The 20,270-nt window shown below is 40.4% G+C and overlaps 1 protein-coding gene across 1 annotated transcript in view; it reads right to left on the minus strand.

The window, feature by feature from the left end:
* The window catches only part of PLCG2 (phospholipase C gamma 2), a 139,815-nt gene that overhangs the window by 1,691 nt on the left and 117,854 nt on the right, over window positions 1-20,270 (minus strand). Inside the window, exon 30 of the mRNA XM_035024718.1 lies at window positions 19,935-20,023. Coding sequence (XP_034880609.1) covers window positions 19,935-20,023 — 89 coding nt within the window. The remainder of the gene's footprint in view (window positions 1-19,934; window positions 20,024-20,270) is intronic.

Raw genomic sequence — 20,270 nt, forward strand, 5'->3', positions numbered from 1 at the left:
GGTTGATTGCATTTCTATGAAATGTCCAGAACAGGTAAATTCATACAGACAGAAAAGTAGTGGTTGCCTGGGCTGGGAGTGGACATAGCTAAAGAGCAAGAGCTTCTTTTTGGGGTGATGAAAATGTTCTAAAATTGATCATGGTGATGGTTGCACAACTCTGAAAATACTAAAAACCACCGAATAGCACATCTTAAATGGGTCATTTATATGGTATATGAATTATATTGCAAAGCTGTTACCCCATCCCCCCCAAGCCAAGCTAACTTAGGTTATGCCCCCCAGAGGTGGTATTCGACTCTGTTCTAGCTAGTAATGATGTCTTACTCCCCCTGCCCACCACCTGTGAGCACAACCCAAGCCAGGCCAATTCCATGGGAGTTTGGTTGGTGCTCTTCTTAGGAAAAAAAAAAAAAACAAACAAAAACTTTCTTTTCTTGGGGATCAGTTGAAAGAGCAGTGAATGTTTCTAGTTGATAGTGGTCCCTTTGCTATCATGTAGAGAAAGCTGGGAATGAAGTTAAAAGAGAGGGAAATAGAGCCACTGGATGAGCACCTGGATCCGGCCATGACTGAAGCAAGATCTACCATTAAACACTACAGTTTTCCTACCCAAAATATTCCCTCCATTATGTTAAGAAAAAAAAATTATCACAGCAAGGAGTTGGGATTTCAGCATGGGAGAAAGAGGATGTTTTACTCTACTGATTTTTTTAATTTAAGTTTTTAATTGAAGTATAGTTGACCTACAATATTGGTTTCAGTTGTACAACATAGTGATTTGGCAATTACAGACATTATGAAATGCTTACCACCATAAGTGTAGTTACCATCTGTCACCATACAAAGTTATTTCAATATTGACTACATTCCCTCTGCTGAACTTTTCATTCCCATGACTTATAACTGGAAGTGTGTACCTCTCAATCCCCTTCAGCTGTTCTGCTAATCCTCCCACTCCCCCTCCTCTCTGGCAACCATCAGTTCTCTGTATTTGAGTCTATTTCTGTTTTGTTAATTTGTTTTCGTTTTTAAATTCTACATCTAAGTGAAACCCTGTAGTATTTGTCCTTCTCTAACTTATTTCATGTAACATAATACCTTCTAGGTCCATCCATGTGGCTGCAGATGGCAGGATTTCAATCTTTATTTATCGCTGAGTAATAGTCCATTGTACATGTACCACATTTTCTTTATCCATTCGTCTATCAGTAGACACTTAGGTTGCTCCCCTATCTTGGCTGTTGTGTATAATGCTACAGTAAATATAGGGGTGCACATATCTTTTTGAATTAATGTTTTCATTTTCTTTGGGTGAATACCCAGAAGTGGAATTACTGGATTGTATGGTAGTTCTAGTTTTAATTTTTTGAAGGAACCTCCATACTGTTTCCACAATGGCTGCATGAATTTACATTCCTACCAACACTGAGGTTTTCTTTTTCTCCACACCCTTGCCAACATGTGCTCTTTTTGCTTTTCAATACTAGTCCTTCTGACAGGTGTGAGGTTGATTTCTCACTGTGGTTTTGATTTGCATTCCCCAGTGATGAGTAATATTGAGCATCTTTCCATGTGTCTGTTGGCCATCTGTATGTCGTCTTTGGAAGAATGTCCGGATCCTCTGCCCATTTTTTAATCAGACGGGTTTGTTTTGTTTTTTTTGGTGTTGAGTTGTATGAATTCAGTAGGTTGCCTTTTCATTTTGTTGATGATTTCCTTTGCTGTGAAAAAAGTTTTTTAGTTTGATGTAGTAGGCCCACTTGTTTTTTTGCTTTTGTTTTCCTTGCCTGAGGAGACAGATCCAGAAAAGTATTGTTAAGGCCGATGTCCAAAGAGTTGACTACCTGTATTTTCTGTTAGCAGTTTTGTGGTTTTAGGTCTTTACATTTAAGTCTTTAATTAATTTTGAGTTTATTTTTGTGTATGGTGTATGGAAGTAGTGCAGTTTCATTCTTTTCCATGCAGCTGTCCGGTTTCCCCAACAGCATTTATTGAAATCTGTCTTTTCCCATTGTATATTATTGCCTACTTTGTCATAGGGTCATTGACCATATAAGTGTGGCTTATTTTTGCACTCTCCGTTCTGTTCCATTGATCTATGTGTCTGTTTTTGTGCCAGTACCACACTGTTTTGCTTACTGTAGTTTGTAGTTTATCTTGAAATCTGGAAGTGTGATACCTCCAGCCTTGTTCTTTGTCAAGACTGCTTTGGCTGTTCTTTTGTGATTCCATACAAGTTTGAGGATTATTCTATTTTTGTGAAAAATGCTGTTGGTATTTTGATAAGGATTGCATCGAATCTGTAGATTACCTTGGGTAATATGGACATTTTAACAATATTCTTCCAATCCATGAGCATGGTATAACTTTTCATCTAATTGCATCATCTTCAGTTTCTTTCATCAATGTCTTAAAGTTTTCAGAGTACAGGTCTTTCACCTCCTTGGTGAAATTTACTTCTAGGTACTTCATTCTTTATGATGCAATTGTAGATGGGATTTTTTTTAAATTTCTCTTTTGGTTAACTTGTTATTGGTGTACAGAAACACGACGGACTTCTGTCGGTTAATTTTGTATCCTGCAACTTAATTCACTTATTAGTTATAATGGCTTTTTTTTGGTGGTTTTTAGGATTTTCCATATATACTATCACATCAGCTGCTAAGTTTTACTTCTTCTTTACCACTCTGGATTCCTTTTATTGTCTTATTGCTGTGGCTAGGACTTCCAATAGTATGATGAATAAGAGTGGATACCCTTGTCCTGTTCTTGATCTTAGAGGAAAAGCTTTTAGCTTTTCATTGTTGAGTATGATGTTAGCTCTGGGTTTGTCATACATGGCCTTAATTATTTTGAGGTATGTTCCCTCTACCCCCACTTTGAGAGTTTTTATAATAAATGGATGTTGAATTTTGACAAATGTTTTTCCTGCATCTATTGAGATGTTTTTATCCTTTATTTTATTAATGTGATAAATACTTTGATTTGTGGATAATGACCCATTCTTGCACCCCTGAAATAAATCCCCCTTCATGGTGGTGAATGGTGCTTTTAATGTATTGTTGAATTCACTTTGCTAATATGTTGTTGAGGATTTTTGCATCTGTTTATCAGGGATATTGGTGTGTAATTTTCATGTGTGTATGTGTGTGTCTGTCTGGTTTTGGTATCCGGATAATGCTGTCATCATAGAATGAAATTTGAAGCATTACTTCCTCTTCAGCTTTTTGGAAGAGTTTGAGAAGGATAGGTTACTCTTTAAATGCTTGGTAAAGGGCACCTGGGTGGCTCAGTGGGTTAAGCATCTGCCTTTGGCTCAGGTCATGGTCTCAGGGTCCTGGGATCAAGTCCCACATCAGGCTCCCTGCCGCTCCCCCTGCTTGTGCCCTTTCTCTTTCAAATAAATAAATACAATCTTAAAAAAAAAAAAAAAAAAAAAAAAAAACTTGGTAGAATTCACCTGTGAAGCCATCTGATCCTGAGCTTTTGTTTGTTGTGAGTTTTTTGATCGTTGATTTGATTTGCTTACTAGTCTATTTTCTATTCTTCATTCGGTCTTAGAAGATTGTACATTTCTAGGAACTTATCCATTTCTTCTACGTTGTCCAACTCGGTGTATAATTTTTGGTAGTAGTCTTTTATAATCCTTTATATTTCTGTGGTGTCAGTTGTAACTTTTCCTGCATGAAGTCCCCTTTGATTTTTGGGTCTGATGACTCTGGCTAAAGGTTTATCTATTTTATCTTTTCAAAGAAACAGCCCTTCCTTCCAGTGGTGGTTTTGTTTTGTTTTGTTTTTGTGTGTAGTCTCTATTTCATTTACATTCTGATCTTTATTATTTCCTTCTTTCTACTAACTTTGGGCTTTGTTTTTTGTTCTTGAATTCTAGTTCCTTTAAGTAAAAGTAGAGATTGAGATTTGTTTTTTTCTTGGGTTAAGTCTATATTTCCATCAGCTTCGCCCTTAGAACTGCTCTTGGTGCATCCCAGAGATTTCGAACTGTTGTTTCCATTTTCATTTGTCTCAGGTGTTTTCGGATTTCCTCTTTGATATCTTTGTTGACTCACTGGTCGTTTAGTATCCTGTTTAGTTTCCTTGTTTTTTCCCAAGATTCTTTCATAATTGGTCTCTAGTTTCAAACTGTTGTGGTTAGAAAAATGTTGCATATGATTTCAGTCTTCTTAAATGTAATGACACTTGTTTTGTGGCCTAAAATGTAACCTATCCTGGAGATTGTTCCGTGGGCCCCTGAAAAGGATGTGTATTCTGCTGGTTTGGGATGGAACGTTCTGTATATATGTTAAGTTCATCTGGTCTGAAGTGTCCCTCAAAACCACTGTTTCCTTTCTGATTTTATGTCTGGATAATCTATCCATTTAAGTGACATGTTAAAGTCCCCTCCAATTATTTTATTGTCCATTTCTCCTTTTATGGATTTAGATGCTCCTACGTTGGGTGCGTAGATATTTACAATTGCTATCGCCTCTTGCTGGATTGATCCCTTTATCATTGTGTAATGGCCTTGTCTCTTATTACTTTTTTTTAGTCTATTTTTTTTTCTTTTTTAAACATAAGTATTGCTACTGCAACTTTTTTTTTTCCACTTCCATTTGCATGGAGTATTTTTCTACCCCCCTCACTTTCAGTGTTTTTACGTCCGAAGTGAGTTTCTTGGAGGCAGCACACGGACGACAGCATATAGATAGAACATTGAGTCCACTGACATTTAAAGTAATTACTTATAGACATATACTTATTGCCATTTTGTTAATTGTTTTCTGATTGTTTTTGTAGTTCTGTGTTCCTTTTTCTTTTTCCAGGATTTGATGACTTTCTTTAGTGTTATGCTTGGATTCCTTTCTATTTTTTTTGTGTATCTATTATAGGTTTTTGGTTTGTGATTACAAGGATCACCTCTATCGTGTGTATATTAGCAGTCTGTACTAAGTTGATGATCTCTTAAGTTCAAACCAAACTTTGAACAGCCTAAAAGTACTACATTTTTACTCCCTTGCTTCACATTTTATGTATATGGCATCACAATTTACATCTTTTTATTTTGTGTCCCTTAACTTTCTGTCTATAGAACTGATTTTACTATTTTTGTCCTTTAAACTTTGTACTAGCTTTATAAGTGATTGATCTACTACCTTTATGTTTGCTTTTACCACTGAAATTTTTTCCTTTCATAATTTTCTTCTAGTTATGGGCTTTTCTTTTCTACTGAAATAAGTCTCTTTACCATTTCTTGTGAGGCCGGTTTAGTGGTGATAAACTCCTTTAACTTTAGTCTAGGAAACTGACTCTCTCCTTCAATTCTGAATAACTTGCCAAGTAGAGTATTCTTGGTTTTAGGATTGTTTGTTTTTTCCTTTTAGCACTTTGAATATATGATACCTCTCCCTTTGGTCTGGAAAGTTTCTGCTGAAAAAAAAAATCAGCTGATGCCTTATGGGGTTTCCCTTGTATGTAACTATTTTCTTTTCTCTTGATTTTAAGATTTTCTGTCTTTAATCTTCAACATTTTAATTATTATGTGTCTTGATGTGGACTTCCTTGGGTTCATCTTATTTGGGACTCTCTGTGCTTCCTGAACATGGGTGTGTTTCCTTCCACCTTAGGGAAGTTTTCAGCTATTATTTCTTCAATTAAGTTTTCTGCCCTGCTCTCTTCTCTTTCTGGGACCTCTACAATGTGAAAGTTAGTATACTTGATGTTTCCCAAAGGTCCCTTAACCTATCCTCATTATTTTTTATTCTTTTTGCTATTTAGCTTGCATGCTTTCCACTATCCTGTCTTCCAGATCATTGATCTGCTCTACATCCTTCACCCTGCTTTTGAGTGTGGTTTTAAGTTACTGTATTCAATTTTGATTGGTTCTTCTTTATATTTTCTGTCTCTGTTAAAATTTTGAGTTCAGCCAAGTCTGGTGACCACCTTTATGACCATTACTTTAAACTCTTGACTAGATTGTTAATTTCCATTTCATCTAGTTCTTTTTCTAAGGTTTTATTTTGTTCTTTCATTTGGAACATAGTCCTCTGCGTCATTTTGTCTGTGTTTGTATCTATGTATTAGGTAGGTCAGCTACATCTCCTGGTCTTCAAAGCAACGGCTTTATGTAGATGTACTGTGGGGCCCAGTAGTGCAATGGCCCCTGGTCACAAGAACCAGGAGCTCCAAGGTTGTGTCCTGTGTGGGTTGTGTATGCCCCCCCATGGTGATTGGGCCTGCCTCCCCCTCCCCAGGAGTCACTTTGGAGGGGCTCTGGTCTTGACCAGGGCTGCCCACTGCCTGTGGCAGGGTGGTATTTGCTGAGGGCAGGGGCACCTGCTGGCGTGGGGGGAGTCTGCAGGAGAATGCCTGGTGGGGTGAATGGTGCTAGCACAGTAGATGAGGGCGTCAGAATTGGCTGCTACCAGCATCCTGCCAGCTAGGCTAAAGGGAGGCAAGAAAAATGGCACCTACCCGCACTTCTATTCCTAGCGAAAACTCCTACAGATCCCTGACCCTCCAGCACATGCCCTGAAATTAGTAACTCCATGTGTCACCCGGGTGCTTTCAAACAGCTGCCTCTGTGCGGGGTCTCAGACGGAGCGATACAGCACCATGGCTCTGCACAAGTGGAGTCTTGGTTTCCTATCGCCTGCTGACTCTCCTGCACTTCAGCCACACTGATCTTCAAAGCCAGACTAGGGGCTACTCTTCCCAGGGCAGGTCCCCAGGGCCCGGTGTTCCTGATGTGGGACTGGATTCCATTGCTCTGCAGGGAGCACCTCTTCACCTGGGATATTCCTCCTGCACGGGGGGGTTGGGTCCCAACCTTGTTTCTGCCCCTCAGACCCTTCTTGCTGTAGCTTTTTCTTAGGTCTTTAGCTGGGGACAATCTGCTCTGACAGTCTTCGGGTCATTTTCTGAGTGGGTTTCTTATCTGTAGATGTCTCAATGTGTCCACGGGAGGAGATGAGCTCAGGACCCTCCTACTCCGCCATCTACTGACTATTATGTAAAAGATACTCCGGAGGTCACTCTGTTGGCTGCTATTACTGATGGAGTAGTTCAAGTGAGAGACTCCAGTGCTACAAAAATGTGCCATCAGTATTCAAGAATGGGTTTCTCTTGTCATTTATCTTTACAAAAAAATGGACTCAGACCGTAACTTAGCACATTTTCCCCACCTTAACAACCTAACAAAACATCATGGACATCTGCCAGGATAACTAGAACTCTGACTTTGGAGAGTGGGGAGGGCAATGGCAAAGAGTATTCTGGCCACTTGCAAAGACGCAGAGGAGAAAAAGCAGGCAGACTTGCACAGGGCAAGGAGGTAAGAGGGACAGTCCTCGTGACTATTCAGTGCATGCAGTGAGGCACTGGGAAGAGTCAGTAATGACTCTACTTCAATTTATGTTTGCCCAAGGAGACCAGCTTCCCTTCCTATTAAGAATAAAGCAGAGGGGCTCCTGAGTGGCATAGTCGGTTAAGCATCCAACTCAGTTTCGGCTCAGGTCGTGATCTCTGGGTGGTGATTTCGAGCCCCATGTCAGGCTCTGTGTTCAGCACAAAGTCTGCTAAAGATTCTCTCTCCCTCTGCCCTCCCGCTTGTGCTCTCTCTCAAATAAATGCAATTTCTGCTCTATTTTTTAAAAAAGATTTTAAGTCTTAACCCTGTACTACAAATGATCTCTCTTCACCTTCCCTCTACCCAGAATAAAACAACTTCTGTTGCTTTCATTTATAATGACTTTTGTTCAGGTTAAGTTCAAGATCCATGTTTTCTACTAATGCATCTACGCTTGCAGACTTTTATCTCATTTTCTGAATCCCAGTGCATTTATACCATGTTACATAAATTCGGTACTCCGTATTCCATAACGAATATTCAGAGAAGTATGTAGAAACATATATACGGTTTAATGAATAACTGTAAACAGCTGTGGAGATGCCAAAGGAGGAAATAGAAGGTTGTCTGCCCTGTGCACCCTTCTTGATCAAGACTCCCTCGTTGCCTCTTAGAATTTTGGGATCGTTATTTCCTGGTTTTCTTTCGAGTCAGAGTTTTCACACAAAATTTAGCTTTTTCCAAGTCTACAGTTTTCTTTTTTTTTAATATTAGAGAGAGCAGAGAGAGAGAGAGCACATGAGTGGGGTGGGGAGGGACAGAAGGCAGAGGGAGAAGCAGGCTTTCCGCCAAGCAGGGAGCACGATTCGGGGCTTTGGGATCATGACCTGAGCCGAAGGCAGACGCTTAACTGACTGAGCCACGCAGATGCTCCCTATAGTTATTTGTTTTCTTTTTTTGTTTTGTTTTTATTATGTTAATCACCATACATTACATCATTAGTTTTTGATGTAGTGTTCCATGATATTTTCTAATAGAGTTTACTGATTTCATGGGTCACCATTGCTTCTTGCATTGTGGTCCTTCTTGCCTAAGTAAGGACTTTGGTAGTTCTTTTTAGCAAAGGTTTATTAGTACTAAATTATCTGTAGGTCTGAAAACTACCTTCATTTTGCCCTCACTCTTGAATGGTAATTATTAGGATACAGAATGTCTAGACTTACAGCTTTGTGTCTTAAGTCTTCTGAAGATATTCCTTAGTCTTGAGGCTGCGGTTGCTATAGAGGGGAGTGCTTGTGGTCTACCAATCCTTCGTAGAATCCTTTATAGGTAACCTTTTTCACTTTTATAATTTTCTCTTTATTCTGGTTTTCTGCCAATTCAGTGGAATGGGTCTTTATGTGCATATTCACACTGCTATTGATTATAGGTGGAGAGCATGTGCTTCTTCAGTACCAGGAAGATTTTTAGCCATGAATATATTGCCAATACTTTATGCTGGAGCTCTGCATTCTATACTTTTTTTTTTCCCTTTTCATATTTTTATCTTGTCTTGCAGTTGGAAAGCAAATTCCCCAATACAATCTTTACATTTACAGATTCTTTCCTTAACTATATCCATTCCAGAATTTCCCACTTGCTAAGCTTTAAAAAGAAAGTAAGGTTTTTCAAACTATATTTCCAGGATTTCTAACTGGCCCTCTCAGTCTTACATAATAATAAAAAAGGTGGTTCTTTTTAAAATGCAGATACTCATTGGATTCTTTAAAAAACAAAAAAAAATTATTTCAAAGTTATTTTCAGATTCATTGGGTGAATCCTCTTGCCATTATATTTGTTAGCTATATTTTCCTCAAGCATCTTAAAATTATAATGTGCAAGCTCATCTTGAATGGGGTTTCTTTCCTCCCTGAATCTATACATTGGTATCTGGTTTTCTGAATGTTCTTTTTTAAATTACTTATTTAGGTAACCTCCACATCCAACGTGGGGCTCAAACTCAGGACTCTGAGATCAAGACTTGCATGCCCTTCCAAGTGAGCCAGCCAGGGGCCCCGGTCCTTTACTGAATGTTCTAAATGGGGGATTCACAGGGCAGGGCCAGCAAAGGGCTAAGGTGATTGCTCAGAGCTCTAGGTTCTCAGGAATAGTACACATTCTGGCTTCAGGGCTGTGTCCACTTTTATCTCAGTCCCTCCAGCACGCAGCCGATCACTGGCCTGAGTCCTGGGCACGTGCCATGTCCTTTTTTCTGAAATGTGTTTCAGGAGAGGAAGCCTCACCTAGCCCTGAATCATCTACTTGGGGATGGCCTTCAGCCCCCACTGCCTTAGCACCCAAAAAGGATAGGAAATAAAAGAATTAAATATCCAAACACAAGGAGTTGTAAAAAGAACAGGTCTAAGGGAAGTAGACTGAGTCAGTAAAGGTAAACCTAGAAATGGCAGGAATTTGTGAAATAAAAACCAAGATGGCCATGAAGAGAATATGTATTTGTATTTGTTATAAGGCTCTTACATCTCCAATTTTTATTATAGAGACCTACATTTCCTATTATGGAAAATTATCCAATAAGAAAAAAAAAATTGAAGAGACTCATTTTATCCTAGAAGAAAATGAGAAAGCTCTTATCACTGGCCCAGAAAGTTTCACAAATGATGTCTTTAACATGTTAGGTGTAGTTAGTAATTATTCCAGTTCTATTCAAAATGTGCCACAGCTCTGAGAAAGAAGGCCTCCATGTAATTGTTAAGAAGCTGGCCTAACAAAACCTGACCAAAAACTACAGACTCTCAGTGCAAAAATCCTAAATAAAATATTAATAATGCCTCTGTCATAGAAGCACGTTAAACAATACAATCCTGCTGTATTTAGCTACACAATCCTCTTTCCTGCTCTCTAAAGATGACTGTTTCACACCTCTTGCTCAGACCTCCCTGGTTTCAGCTAATGGCCTTGCTTCTTGTTTCACGTGGAACAGAGGAGAAATTACATAGGAAATCTGCCCACCCAGGACCCGCGTGCCATGTCTATTCTTTCCTGCTGGCCCCAGGGCCCCCTCCCTCCTGCACCATCCTTCCCTTCTCTAGTAAATGACTCCCATCAGCAGCAAACACATTGAAAAGCTCTCCTTGAGCCCACACCCCCCTCCAACTACTAACCCATCTCTCTTGTCACATTCACACCAAAGGTCCTTGAATATGTCCTATGCTCCCCAGCAATGCATCATCTCCTACTTAGGTTTTTAAATTTTCAGTTTTTATTAATTATGTATGCACAAAGTTGAAAGTCAAGAAGTTCTATAAGGATTATTAGCCAAAAAAAAAAACACACCAGACTTCTCCTTGTTAATCATCCCCCAGCTCTCATGATCCCCACTCCTCAAAATTAGGAATTTCTTTTGATTATTGAGAGTTCTTAAAAAAAAAAACAAAAAAAAAAACACCTTAAAATGCAAGTTCTTGGTTTTTCAGTTTTCAGGAATTATCTTTGGGGAGAAAGATCTAGCTGTTTTCCCCAATTCTCTCCTGTTCCCCTATGGCTATATGTCCATCGGGGGGGGTCTCTCAATTTGTTTATATTGTGATTTTTTTATTCCCACTTTGAACCCTTATATCATCGGTAAGCCTTTGTTTTAGATGGATCTATGTATTTTTAAAATTTCGGGTCCTTAGAATCTTGGAGAAGATCTTTGAATGAACTACACCTGGCCTGTGACAAGATCTTCATTCAGTTCTGTACCTTTTGTTTTTTTTTCCTTTCAGTTTTTATTCCCCACTGATGCTTTAATTGTTTTTACGATGAAATAAAGTTGCACTATAAGTACAGAGCGTTCTCGCATCCCCTATCTCCTCCCCACTCCCCAGGACTAACATCCCACACAATCATAGTGCAGTTATCCAAACTAAGAAGTTAACTACACATTCTATTTGGTTTTCATTGGTTTTTCATCAGTGTCCTTGTTCTGTTCCAGGATCCTGTCCAAGATCCCACATTGCCTGTAGTTGCTGAGTCTCCCTAGAGTCTTCCAGTGTCACAGACTGTGACACTTCCTCCATCCTCTCATCTTTTATGACCTTGACACTTTTGAAGAGTTTAGCCGGTAATTCTGAACTGTGTCCTACTATTTGGGTTTGGTGTTTTCCCATGATTTATCTGGCATGGTGCAGCTTTGGCAAGAATGTCAAAGAAGTGATGTAGCCTTCTCAGAAAGTGCGTGATACCATCGTGTCTTATTACTGATGGTAATCTTGACCACTTGGTTAATTCTCTTCCAGTCAATAAATTTCTTGAAGGAAGATACTTTAGGACTATGCAGGCATCCTATGTCTCCTCAAACTTCCACTAATTTTAGCATCCCTTAGATCTTACCCGTAGCAATTACTCTGGTGTTGAAATGGTGATTTTCTATTTCTCATTCCTTTGTACATTTATTAATTGGAATTCTTCCATACGGAAGAGCTATCTCTTCCAATGCCAACATGCATTTGTTTCTGTACTTACCTGTGTGTGTGTCTGTATATATATACTTTAAAGTAATTTTATATTGATACCTCTGATTCCCATCAAACAATTTCTGGAAGGGTGATCTATACTACTTGTTCAGGTAGTGTTTATAAGTTATATTCCTTTTTTTAAAGAGATTTTATTTTTATGTAATCTCTACACTCAACATCAGTCTTGAATTGACAACCCAGAGATCAAGAGTTGCATGCTCTACCAACTGAGCCAGCCAGGGGCCCCAATAAGCTGTATACTTTAATTTAAATTTCACTAATGTGTAAATTGTTAGGAAATCTCATTCATGATATTGATAAAAAAACTATCTGTCCCTGCCTCCCACCCTACATTTCTAACTGTTCTTTCTAGAATAAAGTGGTTAGATAATAAATACAAAACAAAAATAAGTTTCCTTAAAACTGGAGTCTTTATATAGCCATATTTGTGAATGGTGATAATCAGCATAAATTTGGTGAAGAGATAAAATTCGGTTATATTTGTGGCATTTAGTGATTTATGTATTGCCACTAAAAGTGTTGACAAACCATCCTTGCATTATTGGAATAAAAAAATAGTAAGGATTACTTTGTTCTAGAAAATAGCTGGAAATGACTTGCTGTGTTTTTTTTTTTTTTTTTAAAGAATTATCTACGACTCTATCTTCAGTTTTGATACAGATGTCTATAGCTTCTAGACAGTAATGGAGCATTTCCATTTTTCTGTTGACCTCAATGGACTAACATTAGAATTATGTTCTTTAAATCCAGGTAGAATTTAGCTATAAAACCATCCAGATCTAATACCTGTTTTACCTGATAGCTGTTTTAGTGCTACAGGACTCTGTGAGTTTTCTATGGCTTCTTAAAACAGTTTTCGCCCACGTACATTCTTCAAGTAATCACCCATATGCCCTAGTTTACAAATGTATTTTATTTGGGGGTTCACTCTCCTTCTCAATATTTACTCTTGTTTCTGCTCTTACTTTGTTCATTAAGCAGACAAAGAGTTTATTTAATGGATCTTAATGAATCAGCATTTCTTTTTTCTTCTAGGTTTTGTATTTCATTCAGTTGGCCTTTACCTTTATTTTGTTCCTATTATTTTATTGGTGTTTAAAAAAATTCTAAGATGGACAATTAGTGCATGTGTTTTCAGTCTTCTCTGGTTTTAAGGCAAGCATTTTCCTCTTCTAAATATAGTTACGGCATAAATATTTTACTGCTGTTTAGGTAATTGTTTTCATTTGTTTTATCTAGGAATTTCTTTTCCAATAGTGAACATTTGGGCTATCTTTTATTATCTTCCAAATCTTAGCAACTTATGAAATCCTTCTCCTTTAAAATGTATTTAAGTTGTCTTTGCAACCAGTTATGCAGTCAAGTTTATAAAGTTTCTGGACAACAGAAGGAAAATGTATATTATCGACTGATGGACACAAAGGTGTTTATCTCTTAAATCAAGCTTGTTAATATTAGCTTGATCATCTGTCCTTGCTGATTTTTTTTTTTTTTAATCAAGTAACCTTTGTGGGAGCTTTTGTTTTATAGATTCAGGTATGATGCTGTGTCCTAATTAAACCCCAAGGCCTCTTGCATCCCTTTGTAAACCAAACTATCATTCCGTATGGTTCCTCTTAATGATCTTTGATACTTTTGGTTTTAAGTTATCTTTTTTTTGAGAGAGAGAGAGAAAACAAGTGCTGGGGAGAGGGAGAGAAGCAGACTCCCTGCTGAGCAGGAAGACTGATGTGGGTCTCGATCCCAGGACCCAGAGATGATGACCTGAGCTGAAGGTAGATGCTTAACTGACTAAGCCACTCAGGCATCATTAAATTAAAATTGGAGATTAATTTTTTCTTCCCAATTTCTTCCAGTAACTCTTGCATTCTTGGGGGAGGGGTTGTAAACTTTGCTCTTGCAATATCCTCTTGATTTTAGGGTAATTTCTTGTAAACGTTGCAGTTAGATTTTTTTGCTTTTCTAATGGGAGAATTCAGCCCATTGGCTAAATCAAATATGTTCTATTTTGATTACATTTTGATTACATTTTTCTTTAATTTCTTACTTTATTATTTTTATTCAACTTTCTGTTTCAGTTTTCTTTTTCTTTTCACACCAAAGTATCAGAATTGACTCTGCACCTACAGGATGCTCTATTTGCCATCTGAACCCCCACGCATCAAAGTCAAAACTTTTTAGGACACCTTGATTTTACCTCTCAGCCCCAAGGTTTTGCTGATATTTAAATATTTTCAATTCCAGACGAGAACAAAATTTTTCTCAGTGTACTTCTGTTTCAGAAATCCTTGTATTCAACGTCACAATCTTAATCAGACTTATACTATAAAATGAAACTACTGAATTATTTCCCTTCTTCATCTATGCTCTCCTGAGGTTTCCCTTAGGGGGATGCATATCTAAAAATGTCCACAATGTATTTCTGTTGTCTTCACATGTGGGTGGCTGGAGACTGAGCTCTTTAGTCTTCTCTGAAGAGGACAAGTCTGATGTTAGCTTTATTTTCTTAGTAGATAATAGGTTGGGAAGTCTCGCTTTTTATTTACCCCTGGAATTCCGAAGTGTTACAAGCACACCTCAGATATTATGGGTGTGTTCCCAGACCACCACAGTAAAGCAAATGGCACAATAAGGTAAGTCAAATGAATTTTTTGGTTTCCCAGTGCATATAAAAGTTAAATGTACACTATAGAGTAGTCTATTTAGTGTGTGATAACATTGTCTAAAAAACAATGTACATATCTTAACTTAAAAATACTTTGTGGCCAAAAAATGATCACCATTTTCTGAGGTTTTCAGCACATCCATCTTTTTGCTGGTGGAGGGTCTGGCCTCCACCTTGCTGCCGGATCAGGGTGGTGGTTGCTCAAGTCTGGGGTGGCAATTTTAAAAGTCTGCTCCCTCCACTGATTGCTTTCACTTGAACACAGAGAGGCCATGGTAGGGTTATTCCTTGGCCTAATGTCAGTATAGTGCGTCTCGGGGAAAGAGACAGAATGGCGAATGGGTGGCGCAGTCAGAACGCACACGTTTAAGTCCGCTGTCTTACATGTGTGTGGTCCTGGGTACTGCCCAACAGTGAAGAGTACCATCAAAGAAAGATCCCCCCCCCCCGCCCCCAACAAAAGTTTTACCAGAATGTGGCAGAGACCGAAGTGAGCAAATGCTTTTGGGAAAAGGATACCACTAGACTTGGTCGATACAGGGTTGCCCCAAACTTTCAATTTGTAAAAAAAAAAAAAAAAAAAAAAGGCGGGGGGGAGGCAGTATCTGCAAAGTGCAATAAAACAAGGGATGCCTGTGCTAGAACTAACACCTTGGGGTGCAGTGCGTCTGCTGTTCACCCCTTTGGGGAATCAAGTAAACCCTCTCGAGCAGCAAGTAAGAGAACGTTCCCTCTATTAACTTCCACTAATGGCTCCCTACCCTCTGTTCCACTTTGCTCTGGGGGACATGCTTGCATGTAGGTCCTTGTATCTGTTCTCTGAGCCTCCTTCATGGTGGTATTGCTCTGGCTGGTGAGCCGTGTCTTCCATGTTATCTTTTGGGTCACTAAAGCAGATCTCTGTTGATGAGCTGAATTTTTAAATTCAAGAAATCAGGTTTTTGTTTCAAATTCCAGAAAGTCTTTTTTCAGTGCTCTATTTAGACATCCTTGAAAGTTCTTACGACTTGGATGTTAGGGTTCTCTTTAGATGCTTCGATGGCTCAACTTCAGCTGCCGGCCACTGGTACCAGGGCTCCACCTGGGTCGGTCTTCCTCTTATTGCTGTGTGCTAGGTTTTTTCTTTGCTACTTCACGCTCACCATTTTGGTCTGTCCAGTAGTCACATCAAGTTGGTGGGGCTTTGTGGCAGGCACCGAAGTCTCTGCTCTTTGGGATCAAACTGGCAAACACTAGCTGCACAAGGAGGGTCTTCCCCACTGTAAAGAAATCTTGACCATCTGCCAAAACTAGGACAAGCTCAGCGTCAGGGTGCCGCTCCCCGCCCTGGGTCTCTAGAGCCCTTCTGCAAAGGGCTTCACACATCTCTTCTGGCTGAGCCCACACTGGGAGCCTCAGCATGCTGGTCTTTCCCCCCCTCAGCTCCCAGGCAGCACCATCTGCCACAGGATCAGTACTCAGAGATCCCAGGTACTGCCAGCTTCCCATTGATGATGAGGAGGATGCATATGCAAGTTTTCATACTTTATCCTGTCCCCTTCTTCTGAATCCCACAAGTTAAAATCATTTGAGGGGAAGCCCTTTTTCAGTTAATGGTAAGGCTGGATATAATACATCAGCTTAAAAGAAACTACTTGCAGAGAACAGTTCAACATGCTTTCACAAAGATGCGGGGTTTTTTTCCTTCTGACTAGTATTCCGTTACTAAATCTCTAGCCCCAGGAAATAATTTTTAATCAAAAAAAGGTTTATGAAGACCTTCATTATTTATAAAGTAAAAAACGGCAAACAACCTAATCGTCCATCCCTGGGAGAATGGCTAAGTGAATGAGGGACCCTCACCTGATGAAACAGGCATTCATGGCTTTGAAAACCATAACCTAGAAAAAGGCTTCAAGTCACCCCTGAAGTAGGTAAAGGGCACACGTTCATGCGTATTGTATGCATCCAACTGTGGATTTATCGTGCAAAAAGGAAATCGGCCCAAATGCTCCCCATGGTTAGGTATGGGTAGTTGATGGGGATTTTTTTCACCCTCTTCCTCCTTTATTTTACTACTTCTCAAGTGTAGTAGGTAATAAAACGGCGTTGAAAAGATTTTTTGTAAACCATATATGCTGCTAACAGGGCAAAGGACTGAGCATTGATAAATTGTGACATGTCAATGGCTTCTTGAGAAGCAGCTTGAAGTGCTCATTGACTGTTTTCTGGAGCTTTAAACTCCATCCAGCCCTCACTGGATCAATTACTGACTCAGAGAAGTCTTTTGTGAGGCTATTTACCAGAGTTTCTCCCTGGCATGACAGAGGATATGGTAATTACTAGAACAAGGTCTGACCTTGGGCAAGGAGAAAGCCCAGGTCTACCACATACCCCAGTGTAGCTCCCCAGAGACGCCTCGTCACACTGTGGGGCGGAAACTCCAAATGACACCTCTGAGTGCCTGAGTACCAGGGAACAGATGTGGAATTAAAGCTTAAAAACCATCCACTGAAATGAGGTTTGCACATCATAGACACCTTTTCTGCCAAAACTCCTTCACAGAGCAGATCTGGGCGCGTTCACATTCCCCTTGGCACCCTCCACCCTGCCCTCACTCCCTGCCGTGCTCCATGGGGTGGTCCCCACAGCCCCCTCCCAGGAGTCTTCGACATGGGGGAAGTTACATCTAGACAAATACATTTTCTTTTAAACACGTACTAATACTAAAAGTTTCTCTGCTGCTGGTGTTACCAAATCATTTATAATGTTTCCAAGTTGTTTACAACAGCTTTGTAGAGCAATGTCTAGACCGAGGCTGCCCCATCCCCATCTGAAACCAAGTTTATCACATCATTTTTCCATGAAATGTCTGCAGATGGGCTTTATGTACACAGCGAGGAAATGCTGGTTGCCTTTCCCCAGGCAACAGAATCCCAGATCCTTCTGTGGCCCAGGGAGAGGTAAGCTGGACTCAGCCAGGGGTCTTCAAGCTTACTTACTCCATTTTACAGGTTTACCGTCCTGCTAAATAAGCTGATCCCAGGGGTGCTTGGGTGGCCCAGTCAGTTAAGTGTTTGCTTTCAGCCTGGGTCACGATCCTGGGGGTCCTGAGATCAGGCCCCATGTCAGGTTCCCTGCTCAGCGAGGAGTCTGCACTTCTCCCTCTGCCCTCCCCACTGTCCCTGCTCATGGTCAGCCTCTCTCTCAAATAAATAATATCCTAAAATAAATAAATTGATCCCATATCTGGGAATCAATCCTAAGAAACTAACTAAATTAAAGAAGGAAAATAGTAATCACATGAAAAATTTCACAAAAGCCTTATTTCTCAGTGGATTCCATAAATGCCCAACTGGGGGAATGGTGATTAATCTATGGTCAGCCCACTCGATGGAAAAACCTGTCCATCATTTAAGTGTTAACAGTATGAAAAGTGTTGATCATTTCACTTAAAGCAGTTCTCAACAAGGACAAGTTTGCCAACCGGGGGACATGGAACGATGTCTGAAGACACTTTGGTTGTTATACAAGGTCCAGGGATGCTGCTCAACAGTCCAAATGCAGGGGGCAGCCCCCACCACAAAGGATGATCTGGCCCCAAATGTGAAGAATGCCAGAGTTTAAAAAAGAGACTGGACACATGGATTTGTATTATTATTACACTTACATAAAAAAGGCATTGGCCTAGGAAGAGAAGGGATCAAACCAAATGCTTACTGGATCTATTCGTCTCTTCCCCCAAATTATAAGACTGGATAGTAGGCACAATCTGGGTGTTGTGTGTGTGTTTAGCCATTTACACAAAATAATGTATTCTGGCTTAGGTCTTTTTAATGGACTTAAAGTCTTGGGCATTCTCACCAAGGACTTGACAGCTAACTGAGTTGTCCTTTCAGGACCGAATATTGCTATCACAGTAAGAATCAAGAAAGGTGATTTTTTTTTTTTTTTTTTTTTGGATCCATCATTCAAGGTTCGAGTGACTATTCACTTCATATGGAAACATTTATTTTGACTGAGTCTAAAGCCACGGACATGTCAGATTTGTTTCAGAATGGAAAACTGCATTATCCATCGCCTTATGCTTTCAAGACACAACTTTGTCATCAGGAGCCTATCTTCTACCAACAGAAGTGATACATCTGGCTGTCACCGAGGTTCTTTGGCCACCAAAGAACTGTGCCTTTTAAGTGTTGCTTCCTGCTTTTGCTTTCTGTCTTTCCTTATCTTTGCAACCTCTTCCATTTCAATGTTGATAAAATGCTTTAAAGTGGAAAACTAGCAAGGTTGCAAAAACTGAATGTAAGGCAGACAGCTATGCAGAATGTTCTCTCCTCTGAGTCAAGTTCATGAATTTTTACTGCACGGACTATGGCTACAGCTGCTAAAAGGCATCTCTACCCCTGCCATCTCCCTTCCCCGTTGGATGGTTCTCAGCTCTATTCTGGAAGTTGCCAAATAAGCAACTTCCAAATCCCTGTGTAGTTCTTAGAGCCAAACAACAAGTGAGAGGCTGTGATTTCTCTACCCAGAGAACAACCGGGAAGACAAAAGAAGATGCATATCCAGGCACAATGACCAAGGCCACATCAGCCCACTGGGGTCCAGAACCATGGTTTTTCTAGATTATCCAAAGAGAAGTGGGGTGACCACACACTCACCCAACCCATGCTGAGTTTTGTGGTAGGGAAATGGAAAGGTCTTTGGATTGGCCACATCATGGGGTCTTGCAAAAAGACATGCCAAGTGGGTCCCATTCTGTGGGCGGGGCTATCAAGAGGATTGTGCAGCTCCAAGATCACATATCCAGATAGTCTCCCACTGTCAACCCGAGACCTGAACTATCCCAGCTTGGTGCTGCGTTCACTGAGGCCAAGCCCTTCCCCCACCAACCCTCCCCACACTGGTTCATCAAAGGAGAGACCATGTATCTTCAAGGTCTTGACAAAAGGACCAAGGTGGCAGGCTCCTCCAGGAGCAAAGAGAAGGACAAAAGTAGTGCCCATCCCTATGAACGTGTTTCCCCAGCACAGGCCCCAACAAGGCCTTGGTGGATGCTCTCAGCCCTTCTAAGGGACTCCCAAGACCATTAGTGGGGGGAAAAGCACCCAGGAAAGATGAGCTTCTCTAAAAGAGCATTATCTTGCTTGACTCTACTTGCTGAAATGAAACTATACGGAACTTCCCAAGAGCTTCAGCTTTCCAACTACATGACCTACTCAAAGAATCCTATGGCATTCTCCAAGGAAGGAAGGATGCTGGAAGGAAAAACCTGGGACCACGGAGGAATTCTTTTATGACGTGGCTTGTCCCGCTAGTGGTTTCCCAACGGGTTTAAGTCCATCAGCCAACCATACCCATAGGCCATTTCCACCCCACCAGCAGACGCAGCTCAGGGAACCCCAACTGGCGTTTCTTCACTCACCAGGACTGGCTGCATCTCACAGAAAACCAGGAGGGAAGCCAGCTCGATGTCTTCGCTGTACCCGTTCTTCAGTGGAACAGATCTGAATCCTGCAGAGAGTGGAAGAGCAATGCAAATACAGGCCATTAAGGTCAGACCTTAGCTTTCTTAGGGTACCCAGGGATCGCATGTCCAGTGCCAGGAGCGGGTAAGCTGCTGGCTGACTTTCTGGAAACCGGAGGTCCCTTCTTGATGGCTCGGGAGAGGGGCTCCAAAATGCAGCCCCAATGGATGGGCCCACACCGAGAAGTGCAGTTAAAGAACTCAGCCATGTAGAAATGGAAATCATTCACTCGA

This window comes from Mirounga leonina, unplaced genomic scaffold (assembly GCF_011800145.1).
Source record: "Mirounga leonina isolate KUSES-001 unplaced genomic scaffold, KU_Mleo_1.0 Mir_180, whole genome shotgun sequence".
Taxonomy (NCBI): Eukaryota; Metazoa; Chordata; class Mammalia; order Carnivora; family Phocidae; genus Mirounga; species Mirounga leonina.